This window comes from Apus apus, chromosome 2, assembly GCF_020740795.1.
Source record: "Apus apus isolate bApuApu2 chromosome 2, bApuApu2.pri.cur, whole genome shotgun sequence".
NCBI lineage: Eukaryota > Metazoa > Chordata > Aves > Apodiformes > Apodidae > Apus > Apus apus.
Genome location: NC_067283.1, coordinates 44,267,535 through 44,281,180, shown reverse-complemented (window position 1 = coordinate 44,281,180; position 13,646 = coordinate 44,267,535). Strand labels below are relative to the sequence as shown.

Here is a 13,646-nt window from a genome sequence, read left to right as displayed (position 1 = left end):
CACACGGAACTTCTAAGAAACAGAAGACTGAATACTGGCACTGATAGTCTTAAATCTCAAGGTCTGCCCAATCCTAAAAGCCATAAAATATTTGAGAGACCTATCCCCAACCCCATCTACTTCAGGCAATGCAATAAAGACTATGATGCTCCATTTAACACCCAACTTACTAACTCTACAGTAGTCTATAAATCTCAAGAACTATCTTCAAGTACTAAAAGTATTTAAAAAAAAAAAAAAAAACACACTTATTTGAGAAACCTGGAACCTTCACAACCTGAAATAAATTTTACCCTTTCAGGATGTTTCACCATGACTTCTTAAGTTAAAAAAAAAAAAAAAAAAAGGAAGAAAAGCAGGACATCTAGTTCAACTGAGGTTACAACCAGCACAACAGTAATGCTGAGTCATTTTCTGTAATTGTAGTATATTCCACGTGGTTATCTCGCAAGCCTTGTGAATGACAACTGCCCACTCTCTAGCTAGAGAAAATATTTCACAAAAAATAATACCTTAACCTGACTGCATTGCTGTGTATTGTAGGAGTAATGGTAACAAAATTCAAACTAAACCCTCAACACCACATCTGCTCATATCACCTTATCTTCCTTTAGCCCATTCATGTAGTTTACAGTTGAAACTTAAGAAAGTTTAACATTCAAACTTTGTACTCAAACACTACAAAGGATGTACCATTTAGAGGCTTTCTGTATACTCTGGAGGATGTAGTATGATGAATTTAAAGCCTAGTTGGTGAAAGCCTTGAGGTGGCATCAAAGGTATCAAGAATGCGTCGACACATCAGACCAATTTGTATTTGATTGGTCAAAATATTCAGTTGCTATACTTCCTGTTCAAAAAGACTCCTTGAACCCTGAAAAACTCTACTTGAACATTTAATACATTAGTCATTACTTATTAATCAGAAGAACAGAAAGATATGGAATCCGAAGCACACACTAATATCCTCAAATCAATGCTAGCACCTTGATGAAAGTAAGGTTTATGTATAATAGCATTAGGTTAGTTCAGAAGTTGAAGGCCAACACACTTTGGGTCTAAGTATCAGTCATTTATCTTGTTGGAGAGTTGATAACTTTCTAGAAGAGAACATTTAAGCTTAGAAATAAGATCGCAGGGCTCCTCTCCAATAGTCTGTTTCGGTCTCTCAACACTTTGAAGTGCTGAGGTTCTCAACATGAAGCACAGCACTTCACTTGTAACAGTAAACACTAATAAAGAAATTTAGCATCCTGGGATATACTACTGATGTATCCAGGGCACAAACAGGTTTTAGTTGCCATATAACGGCATTAAGCAGAAACACCAACAGAAGTATTTGCTCAGTATTTATTTAAAATAACAAACGAAGCTTCAAGACCCAATTGTTTATTATATCCTTCACAGATATGCAGCTACTTCATAATGTGACAAAATAAAATTCTCATTAAAAAAATCCTGAACTTACTGTTTAAAACAGTTCTCAGGACCAAGCTAGTGTCAGCGCCAATTTAGATGCAAACATAATTCACTGCATAATTACTCTACTTACGGTAATAAGATTTCTTATTATTAGTATGAAGTAGTTTTGTAAATTATATAGGCAGAAAAAAGTGCTGCAGAAAATTTATGACTTAACAATGTTTTAAAAGCTGTTGTAAAAGACTCTGTAGTATGCATCTGCTAACCCATTATCCATTTAATCCCTTCTAATTGTTTGGAGCAGAACGTTTACAAAACAAATATCTAGAAACAAATGCCTGTCTCAAATTTATACCTTGATTATTCTATTTCATTTTCCTTCTCTTCTCTGCATTGTAACTTTACCATTCATTCAAGCTCCTACAAACCACACTGCAAATGCCAACTGTATCACACAGTGTCAATTAAGTAGCACCTGAACTCTTTCATCAACTCATATGCAGGTCTCAACTAAAATCTACTTACTAACTTACTGCACTCTTGCAAAATTCCACCATGGTCTATGAGCGAATTTATGACTACATAAAGAGGTGAGTCAAGCTACCAATCTGCCTATACTAAAAGAGGAGGTCTAAGTGCTTTGTCCCTCACTGGTTTTGGCATTAACTGGACACTTCATGAGCCCATTGAACTTACTAAATTCAACAGAAAGTTGTTCAACAGAGGGCAAGAAGAAAAAAGGGCTGGGTTTCTGCCAAGCCAAACAAACTCAATAACCAGGACACCCAACACAACACATATGGCAGGAACATCGCTGAGAGTAGGATCTTCTTTCAGCAGTAATGAGAACATTTAATTCAGTTCTATGGAGAAGCATCCCAATATCACCACACGCTTGTTGAACTCTTCACAATGAAAGCAAGCAAAAATGTTTGTTTCTCTTTAGTTAATTAGCTACACTGAAAGTTGTCTGCATTTTTCTTATATCACTGTTTTTCTTAAGGAGAGATTATGCCATAGACTCTCTAGGTAAAGGAGTTACAAAGCTAGCAAAATAAAAAACATACATTCCGTGATGTCTGAGTGTCAGCAGACTCCATGTTAAACTACTTCTAGATTCTTACAGATTAACATTTCTGATTTATCTGCATGGAGAAAAAAAAAAAAGAGGACACTATATAATGTTCCACCAACCAAACATCAGATTAAAAGATGGCACTGTTCAATTATAAAGGAAATCTATGTCCCTAATGCAAGACCAGTGTTATGTTTACTTAGAAGTTATTTTAAGTCATCAGAGCACTGTTAAAAGATATTATCTACTAGAACAGGTCTTTAGTGAAGTCTCTCCACTTCTAGAAAAAAAAAAAAGAAAAAGAAAAATCTTTTCTCTCACCTTATCCTCCAAGTTAAATGATACGAAATTTTTGCCAAAGTAAGTGGAAGGTATTGGATTCTAATTTTCTGCAAGCTGCAGATGGTAAGAAACAGTAATCAATTAACATTAGAATTCTTGTTTTGCCATTATAGAAGCATAGAATCACAAAACTATTCAGGTTGGAAAGGACCCTTGGGATCACTGAGTCTAACCATCATCCCTGCTCTGCACTACAAAGTTCTCCCCTAAACCATACCCAAATATTAGTTTATAAAGAAACCATCTACATGTCAAAAAGGTGAACTGCTGTGATAACACCAAGTCCATTTCAGAATTTCTAACATTTTCCATCACAAATTTAATTCTAATTATGTTGGATATTACCTCCATGAAACAACTGATGATACCACTCTGGAACAATCTGAATTGTTTTCAAGTCACTGCTGCCTCAGGCATCTCCTCCCTCTCTGTTTTCAGCTGTATGTATGCATGCACTGCCTGTTCAACAGCTGCCTAACACATGATAATCTAGTCCAGGGTGCTAACTCACTGACCCCAGAATCTATTCACTGATCCCCAGTCTGCCAGTTTAGCAACTAAACCCATTTTTACCATTTAAGGAAAACACCCATGAAACTCATTAGGAAATTCAACTGCGCTTCAAGCACATGACAAACAAAACCAATTCATCTGTTGTCTCAGAATTATGTGAAGAACTAAAGCATCTTTTTGAGAGAAAAAAAATATTGACTTATATCTCACCAGTCATCCAATTATCAAAATTATCCTGAAATTGCTACTGACAGACTAAAGGCTGAAATGGATAGCCATCTTTGAAGATGAAGATTAAGGAGTATTTTACAATCTCCACATGATGTTCTTATTACTTACAGTAAGTCTGGTCTCAGTTTTTGTACCAACCTGCTACATGATTTTGGGAAAGTCTTTTTGGTTTACAGATGAGAAAATGTTACTCTGACCTCTTATGTTAGACACTTCATGATCTGAAAACAAATCCTACCAAAGACCTTGGTAACAAGTACTCCTATTTAGCAATTTATGTTTGTAACCCAAGTCTGACCTCTGTGCAGAGAAACTCAACATTGCTGGAATCTAAACTGTATTCTTTATTTTTCTACTAAAAGGGAGTCTTCTACAAAACAATCTTCAATAGAACAAAGAACGTGTCACAATCTAAAAGATGGTGATAAAAGAAAAAAACAATCAGATTACAATTATGGAAAATTACTTAAAACAGCTCAAAGGAATCAATGGAGATCCAAAAATTACCAGCCCTGGCTTGCACTCTTAAGATAACCTGAGTTATGTTTTCTCTATGCAAGTTCTCCTGACTGCCTACAGTTTAAGAAAAAGCTCTGCTTATGGAAAGAAGTCACAAAATTCCAAACAGAATTTCCAAATTAAATACAAACATCATTCCTCTAAGTCCCAGTTTTATTGAGCTAAGCAGAAGTCTTCCAATGATGGGAAATTCTCTCTTGCTCTTTGTCATGAGACATTAATTTTTCCTGGTTACTCATCCCCAACATAAGAGATAGAAATTGGGAAGTCTGGGGACGAAACATTAACGAGGTTAGAGTAAACACACAATAGTGCTTATGAAAACTGAATTAACACAGGAAAACATCAGTTTCCTGAACTGTCTTATCACTTCCTAATCTTGAATACAAAGCATTTCTTGCTCAATATCCGAATTAAAGAGACTAGCAAACACAAACTTTCAAAGCAAACAAACAAAAGGGTTTAAAGATATTCTAAATGCAATCTTCGTTGTTCAAGATGACAACAACTCTTCAACTGTCTCCTAGAGAAAATACATTAAGGGCCCTCTCAAGAGTGCTGAAAAGTTCCAATATGAAAGCTGCCAGTGTCCAGCTGTCGCAAAACTTCAAATGGATAGAGTTCAGAAATACCAACAACACCAAATAGACAGCAGGCAGTTGTAAATATATGTGCCTGTGACTCAATTATGAGATGGGGAGAAGTGGAAAGAGGGTACAGGAAGTCATTCAAATGTTAAGAGAAGCAACTCAGCTTTTTTATTCACACTGAAGTTCAGCATTCCTCCTACTCCCAGAAGGCTACTCCATTTTGAAAGCCCTTAACAAACCAGAACATTTATTTTCACCTTTGAAACACAGATCTTACAATCTTCTATCCTTCCCTAGAAAAAGGGCCGTTTTTTTCATCAGTTACTTCTATCATACAAAATTTTAAAACATAATTTCTTTATTGCATAAGAAACTTAAGAGATGCTATCTTTGTGCTACTAGCATTCAGGACTGGAATGGGCCATACTATCACATGCAACTTGATTATACACAACATCTATGCTATGCCATTTATTTGGTAATAGAACTAAAAGGCATTAAAAGTCTTCCTGCCATTTTGGTTTTGGCAGACAAATGTCAGGCAGCTACTTTCCCCCCCCTCAAGTGCATTTCTGTTCAATAGCATTACATCCGCTTTACTTCCCCTGCCCTCAGTGCTGCCCATTCAAAAAAAAATAATCTGTTTGCAACACAGTGACTGAAATGCAAAGGCACTGGCACTACTGCTATGAGCTATCTAGCTTCCCAAAACAAAGACCAATCTTCTGGACACCTTTCCCCACAGCCCAAAATTCCTTCTACCTGAAAAGTTCTGTGCTCTCTGTAACAAATATTGGAAGACGTGACCAATAGAATTAAGCAGATTCTAGCATCTAAGTTTAAAATAAATTAGAAGAGACTTCTGAAATGCCAGATTATACAAGCCTAGATAGTTTTCTACAGAGGTTGGACATCACAGTTGCTACAACTTCCCAGTCATGGAAGAGAACTGTTTATCAAAACAGAACAATATCAAACTGTAAAAAATAATTTAGTCTATGCCACAAAGTCAATCCAGTTCTTCATTCAAGCCAAACTATTAAAAAAGCAGCTCTTTTTAGAATGAGGGGGCAGGAAGAAACTCCTTTTCTCATATAACCACCTATAGCAAAGGAGGTCCAGTAGATGCCTAAGAAAAAGCATCTAGTATCTTCAAAGAATACTGATTACATAACAGGGTAGGAGGAAACAACAGTTCTTTTCTTATACATAGGAATAAAAATAACACATCTTGAGTGATTTTAAGCACCCAGTGCCAAATAAGAAGGAAAAATTGGTGAAGCTCCCAGTTACTATCACCAATGCAGAGGAGCTTTCACGATTCCTGGAGCATAAACTGAAACCCAACACAGAAAAAAGGAAATAGCTCTCTGGATTAACTCATTTTCTAAGCAGACAAGGACAAGAAAGCATAATAGAGCATGTCCTTGCAGTGAACAGAGTTTACAACTTTATAGCAGATCTTTCAAGTGGTACAACTTGAAACTTCAGTGCTGCTTTTTAATTAAATACTGTCCAAGAGAGCAGTATTAAGCCATTTGCACAAAAATATTTAAATTGCACAAAAGGCACAAAAATATTTAAACAAAAAATCCAAGTAATGCTTCTTGATTTTACCTTGAAAAACAAAATTTAACAAAAACATATAATCTAAGCAAACCACCAAGCAACCGAAGCTCAGAAACTCTAAACGAAACAACATGTCTGTTCCAAACCCACAGAGCCCTAGGAGGCTCAATGGGTACTTCGACTATTTGTCGAGAGAGAATAAAATCTGATTAGATCAACAAGCAGCAGCACAAATAAAGTAAAACAATGATCCTGCAATTCTTAAACTACAGAATACGGATCAAAATTCCTACCACCAGATTAACACGTGAAAGCAACCCTGCAAACCCCTGGTTTTACGGTAAAACGTTAACACACGCACCAGTAGGAGTTGTCACCAAATTGCATGCAAAAATCCTCTTAGCTCCAAGGAAGCCAGTGACTCTGATGAGACCTTTACCTTCATTTTCCATCGAAATTGTACTTGAGTCGATAGTTACAAAAGTCTTTAGCAACAGCAGCGCTGGAGCAGGAGCTGAAAGGTGAAGAGAGAGATGCCCCAAGATCCCAGGCAATCACACCGCTCCCTCTGCCCCCACCTGCAGCAACATCTGCAAGAGAAACCAGCGCTAAAAAGGGGGGGGGGGGGGGAGAAGAAAAATATATATATATAAAAATATATATAAAAACGAAAGACCCAGCAGAACCCTACAGATCTGCACCGCCTCACGCCAGCGCTGAGCAGGCAAACGCTGACCGGGAGCCCGCAGAGCTGTCAGAGGCCACCAAGGATTAGGATTAGTCGCCCAGCAGCTCCAGCACCACCGAGCCGCGCTTCCCCCCGGCCAGCGGCGCCGCGCACAGCCTCGTCCCGCCCGGGGAGGGGCTCCCGGCGGAACGCACGCCCCGCACCTAAAAATAAACCCTCACCCCGGGTCGCACCCCCCCACCCACACACCCCCCACCCCGCCCTGCCCGTCTCCTCAGCGCCAGCAGGGAGGGCGGAGGGAAGGAACGCGGCGGATCCCGCAGCTCGCCCCCCGCCCCGGCTCCCTGCGGCCCCTCTCGCCCCGCCCGGCGCAGGCCGCCCGGGAGGCAGGGCGCTGCGGGAGGGACGCGCAAGCCGCCGCTCCCCCGCGCCCGCCCGGCGCGGCCGCCTCGCCGCTCACCTCCGAGACCCGGGGCGGCAGCGGCGGCACCGCGGTCGCATCCCCGCTCCCCTCACTTCCGCGGGCGGCGGGGAGAGGCAGCGGACGGGGCGGGGCGCGGCGGCGGAAGGGCGGGCGGAGCCCCCGCCGCCTCCCTGCGCCCGCGGGCGCCTGCGCCCCGGCGGGGAGGGCAGAGCCCCGGCGGGGCGGGAACGGGAGAGCCGCTCCCCGCGGGCCGGGCGCTGCGTGCCCGCGGCAGGGGCTGCGGGCCCCGCCATGAGGATCAGCGCGGTTCCGCGCCCCCGCGCCCGCCAGGAGCTCTGGAGGAGCCCCCCGGCGCCCAGCTCCGCGGCCGGCTCTGCTCACCTCCCTGCCCGGGCAGGAGGAGCACGTTCCTGGGAAGAAAGACGGAGCCGTGCAGCGGCCTGAGGAGCGTCCCGCTTGGGGAGCCCCGCTGCCCTCCGCAGCGCAGCGGCCCCCGCCGGGCTCCGCTGCCGGGAGCGGGGCCAGTCCCGGCCCCCCGCGCTGCCCGTGGGAAGCAGCGCCGGGCACAGCCGCTGGCTCCGGAGCTGCTGGGAGCCGCCCGGGCCGTGCCGGCGGAGCCGCGCTGGTGCGGAGCCCGGAGCCGCGCTGGTGCGGAGCCCGGAGCCGCGCTGGTGCGGAGCCCGGAGCCGCGCTGGTGCGGAGCCCGGAGCCGCGCAGGGCGAGCGGCGGCTGCCGGTGCTGGCGTTACAGGACGAGAGGCTGGAGCTGGGGTCAAACCGCCAGCTTCTCATGCTCCTCCGAACGTTACGGAAACGGAAACACAAAACAAGCAAACCACACCAAAAGCCAAGACTCCGTGCAAAAATCTTAAAACGGTTCAGGTCACTGCTTCTACAACCTGGTCCTAGCTACCCATCCTGCCACCACCAGCCCTCATTGTTAGCGAAGTAGCGTGGGGGAAAAAATGCTTTACCCATTCGGTTACGTTTACCTAAACGACAAAGAAACAGTCTTTGAAACTGCAGTTTCAAGGCAGGGGAAGTTTTTGAAGAAAAGTAATTTCCATTGAGATAATCAATTTTATACTGTAGGCACGAAGCGCAGCACTAGTAAGAGCAAAATGCTTTTAGACTCTTCAAGGTCAAAATCTAAGGGAGACATGCTAATCGCAGGCTTTACACCTCGTTTCTAAAGGAGCTGGCAATGTGGTCAGAGAAATACAACTGCATTGACATCTCGTGATTAATGACCCGTCACCTTGGCTTTGTTTTTCTTAAGCAGCAGAAGAAACCAAAAATCAGTCTTTGTCAGTTCATAAGAAGCAGTTAACAGAACTCAATTTTAAACACTTTTAGTTAAATCTCCCAACCCATCATAGCATGCCTCTTGAACTCCTTAGCTAAGCGAGGTGAGGTTAAAGAGCATACTTTGTGCTTTTGAAGCGCTCGAAGACAAGTTTGTTTGAGTGCTAAAAGAATATGAATTTGTCTTACCTGCGCTGATTTAAACAAGGGGCCCTAGCTGTTTGCATTCAGGAAAACAAATGACAACAAGCATGCTGATGGTTTGAGAATACCTAACGCACAGTTTTATAGGCCTGTCCCATAGACTGGCCGTGGCACTTGAATATCTCCGCGGTGACTCCATGGAGGAGCACAATCCCACTACAAGTAGGTAGCACTCTCATCGTAGCAGATACTCTCCTCCAAGATACTGTTTCTGTTAACTCCTGTGTAAGGCAAGCAAAGAACCTACTTGTGGCACTAATTATAATGCCTCCATTTCAACGTAAAACTGAGGCCAAATAACTCATTAGGAAAACCAGTTACTTTGTTAAAACAGGTAGCTCTTGCTTTTGATATCAGATGTTACCATTAAATATGAAAAAACTGTGTAAATATTTACATGAAATAAAAAAAACAGAGCCTGCAGGTCCTAATACTGTTTACATCCCCAACACAACATTTGGGCTTTTTTATGCTATGCTATGAGAAGTCTTAGGGAGAAGATCGGAAGGGAATTCTTGAACGTTACTGAGCTTGTTCACAACTGAAACTATTGGGACCTACATACCTGTGACAGTGTCAGCCTACTAAGAAACATTCTTTGTTCGAGTGTCTTAGAAGAGGGGAAGAAAGTCAGAAACCCACCCGACCATATAGTGAGAACTAAAAAAACCTTCATCTCTGAGGTTTCATCTCTTCACATTACTGTACATCTGCCAATAACCATCCATGCCTGCAATGCCGCCAGGCAGCTGGAAAGCACCTCTTCTGCGTTACACCAGAATTAAACCCATCCTTGACAGTTGCACTAAGTTTCTACCATACTCTACATCTACAGAGAGTAGCTGTTTAATAAACAATGCTCAAAGGGTCTTGTCTCTGTCTGCTGCCGAATATGGTTTCTTTAAAAATCCTGACCTTGACACAAAAGAGTATTAGGACAGCCCTAAGATCTTCAGGAAGCTTCATAAACTACGTGACAAAGGCACAATTTGGCAAACCAAAGCAACATTATTAGAATACGATTATGAAGATAGTAAGAAATTCTAAAAGGCTTCGCTTAGAGTAACGAGTTGTAGCCAGTAATACTCAGAAATTCCAGTAAAATTTGTTTTATATTTTTTATCTTGTAAAAAATCTTGCAATAAAATGCTCATCCGAATATCCAGTGAGCAAACGTGTCCAGCCACAACTGAATAATTCCAGTGAAAATACATATACAAATGAGAACAATTACAAATCCAAATACGAAAGGCCAAGCAACCTCTACACTTTACAGTCAGAATATCTTTTTTAAAAATACTCCATGAAAGGATATGCATTATTGATACAGTTAGTGGGGAAAAAAGACTAAACATCCCAGTTAGTGGTTGTTTTCTCTTTCTGGTTTGCAGACCCGAAAACACTTTCTAAAAACAAGTGAACCTGCTGATAATAGGCTTTCATGTAGGAAAGCAGAGTTTCATGAGTGTTCATTACCAGCTTAAGCAGTCACAAGCCCCAGACATTCTTCCCTTGGTGTGTTTTCAGGTGTATATGCCACAGCACACCACTGCATCACCAAAAAAGAGTTCCTGTCTTTCTGTCACCACACCCCACTCCCCCCCTCCCCATCCTTTTCCCCACAGAAGTCCCCCAATTTGCCTCCCGTTGAGGCCCAAGTCAGGCAGCGAGTGGCTTTCAGCAGGAGGGAGCCACTAGTTTATCTCAAAACCACAACCTCAAACTGACCAACACCTGACTTTGTCGGAACTGATTCATGTCCTGAATAACCCAGCAGATCAGTAAATACAGACTCCTCAGACGGAACCAGAAGTGGTTATTCTGGCACGGCCAAGAAGGTGGCACAGGTATGGGGAGCATAAATAGGTACTGCAGCTTTTAGTACTTTCTGTGCTCCCCTAGGCCTTCAGGGCTGAAAACTAGTAATTTGATAAAATGGTTTGGTTGGTTGGGTTTTGTTTGTTTGATTGGGTTGTTTGTTTGTTTTAAGCAGTCACCTGTAAAAAAGCATATTTGGCTTCTGGATGAATCCAAAGGCAACCCAAAAGGTTGCTTTAGTTGCCCTTCTACATCTTCAGAAGAATTAAGAGCCTCTGGAAGGCTTGTAAAAAATGTAAGGTAATAAATGTGACATTCCAGATAGTACCATCGACCAGCTGGAAAGAAAGAAGGGAGAATCCAGTCTAATGGCATTAAACACATAGGCTTTAACCTGCAGCAAGCTTTTGGGCAAGCTTAACTTCAAGTTTGGGTTTGATTTAGCCTTCTGTACCAAAATCAATTAATCTCAACTACTCCCTGTGCTACAGCACTAGCAGAAGTAGGAAAAAAAAAAAAAAAAAAAAGACCAAATAACAAAAAGAAAAACAAAATAACCCCCCAAACCCAAAGGTACCTCTAACTATATGGCTCACAGACTAGAGATACATTTTACAGAATTTTGTTGAAGTCACTCTTCAGACTATGACAGGACTTGAAGTACTTGCTCTGAAATGAGCTTCTAGATCCTTTTAAAGGATCCTGGTAAAGATGCATTTGTTTAAATTCCATCAGTGTTAACTAATGCTAATCAAATCCACTACAGGTTTTATTAATTTCACAGGAAGTTCATTTATGCACTATAATAATAGAAACATGTTTCTGAATCATAACATCAACAGTATTTTAATACGGACAAAACTTTTTATAGCACTTCAGTTTGGGCCAGAAAGGGTTAATGTAATCTTTCTGTCAAAACTGACTTCTCAATGATTTACTTAATTTGTTTTAGGTATACTTCAAACCACCCTCAAATAAACTGAGCACAAATTAGCTTTTCTGGAAGAAAAAAAAATACATTTTGTTAAAATGGACTTTTATTTTATTTCATTTGTCTTTCATCTTGATGTCAAAAACTCACCAGTGCTCTTGCAGTTCTCTACAGAGTACTTGTATGACTGGAGTCAGGGCAGGTGAGGGATGATACTGGAGCTTCTCATTTACACTCTTTAAATAGCATGTATAATTTGTAAAGCCTGTATTGCATATTTCCTCCCCACACCCTTTCCATCCATGCTATTTCACTGCTAGCTGATAGAAGCAGTCACCTCAGCCCTGAATAGAATTCTCCAGAGGTAAATCCATGGAAACTCTACATAAAGTTTGAATGTTTTTATATATGTGTGTGTACATAAATATACATACATATATATCTTTTTAAAAATCAGATCACTAAGTTTAAAAGAAGATAAATGACACTGTTTTCCCAGAAGAAACACGTACTCATTTCATTTTATAAATCTGAACATGTTAAGATGTAAGAAACATAGCTACATTTTTTCAAATTATCTTAGCTCAGCCCTGTCTTGACACTGTGCAATTATGCTAATTAATGAACTTAGGTTTATGGCAGTCTTAAATTAGATTTCACTGGTTTTTAAGACACCATTAAATTTAACCCTCTCGTCTCATCCCTAAATAACATCCCTACTAATATTCTACCTTCAGAGAGAGGGGCTGCAGGACTGCAGCAGCTTAAGCTGACATAAAACCAGACTTTTGAGATTCTCTTTTTGCTGATGCTCAGTTCTGCACTTCCTGTGTGCTGACCCTGGCACAGTCATCTCTTGGTAACTCAACCCAGGGGGACTGATGCAGCCAAGAAGAAAGCCCATGTCAAAAAAGGCCTTGCTGCTGAATTCCCACAAGTGGTACAGGAAGGCAGTGAGGGGCAGTGGCAGGACTATGGGAGCTCAAACCTTAAATTAGCTTCAATTGTTGTGAACATAGACTCTTAAAGGATTCAAGAAAGTCTGATTTAATCTATCCTTCAGACAAAGGCTAGATTAATTCATTTTTCTGACCACAGTACTCAACTGTTGTCTCAAGCCTGTATTTCATCTTCTATACTTTTTGATATCTTCCATCTCTCCCACATATTCCATACTCACTTGCCATTCTCTTATTTCAGCTGCCCAACTTTGAACTAGTTAAAACTATTAATTGTATCTTTTCCAGAGGTTTCTCCTCCCTTCACTTGGGGCATCCAAAGCTCCTCAGCTGTTCCTGTGTTACCCTCAGTAATTGCTTTCAAAGCCAACTTAAAAGCTTCACTACTGAAGTGGAAGCCCTCCTGTGGGGGCCCGTGACACCTCCAAAGAGCCTCTATCCTGTCTACTGAGGCTTCACATTTCCTGAGACAATCCCACTACTCATTTTGTGAAATAAAGAGCTAGTTTCCTGTCTCCTTTAAGAGGCACATTTATGGAGACTGCTCCCTGTAATTGGAAGATGCTGTGAGGCAAAGCACTGTTGGAAGCCTCAGCTGAGGCAGACTACCTGGCTCGTTAGGATGGCTACCAAAGCCACCATCCCTCTGCACCATCAGCTGCAGCTACCCTCATGTTATGGCCCGAGTATAGTAGAAGGTGGAAAACCGCTCCCTGGTAAAGGTTTATGTCCTGCCAAAGGATTACTGCAATTCATTAAACAAGAAAGAGCACCCCATTTACTTTTAAAAATATTTCACTCACATTATAGTAAGATGGTGGTAGTGGTGAATAAGGACTTCTCAAAACCAAAACTATAAACAGTTAAAAAAACAGCAGTTGTGAAGTGTTTTAGTTTGAATTGATTCAAGGCTGCTGTGCCAAGAATTTCAGGAATGCTGCATATATTACAGACAAGTAATCTTGCCAAGTCTCTCAGCACTTGGAAATTCTTTTTCGAGATTACTGGTGGGGGTAAAATTGGGTGAAGGTAATACTGAGTAAGGAGCTGGCAGTTA

At 41.7% G+C, this 13,646-nt stretch overlaps 1 protein-coding gene across 9 annotated transcripts in view; it reads right to left on the bottom strand.

The window, feature by feature from the left end:
• Nucleotides 1-13,646, bottom strand: part of ATP2C1 (ATPase secretory pathway Ca2+ transporting 1) — a 100,902-nt gene that overhangs the window by 42,480 nt on the left and 44,776 nt on the right. The window contains exons 1-2 of one of the 9 annotated variants that reach the window (XM_051609175.1): nucleotides 7,410-7,474; nucleotides 6,701-6,869 (exon numbers count right to left, since the gene is read on the bottom strand). The exons of 5 other annotated variants lie outside the window; for them this stretch is intronic. In XM_051609175.1, coding sequence (XP_051465135.1) covers nucleotides 6,701-6,706 — 6 coding nt within the window. In that variant the 5' untranslated portion in view covers nucleotides 6,707-6,869; nucleotides 7,410-7,474. Of the gene's footprint in view, nucleotides 1-6,622; nucleotides 6,870-7,409; nucleotides 7,475-13,646 lie in introns of those variants that run through there. 3 more of the 9 variants (XM_051609177.1, XM_051609176.1, XM_051609178.1) reach the window with 3 other exon arrangements.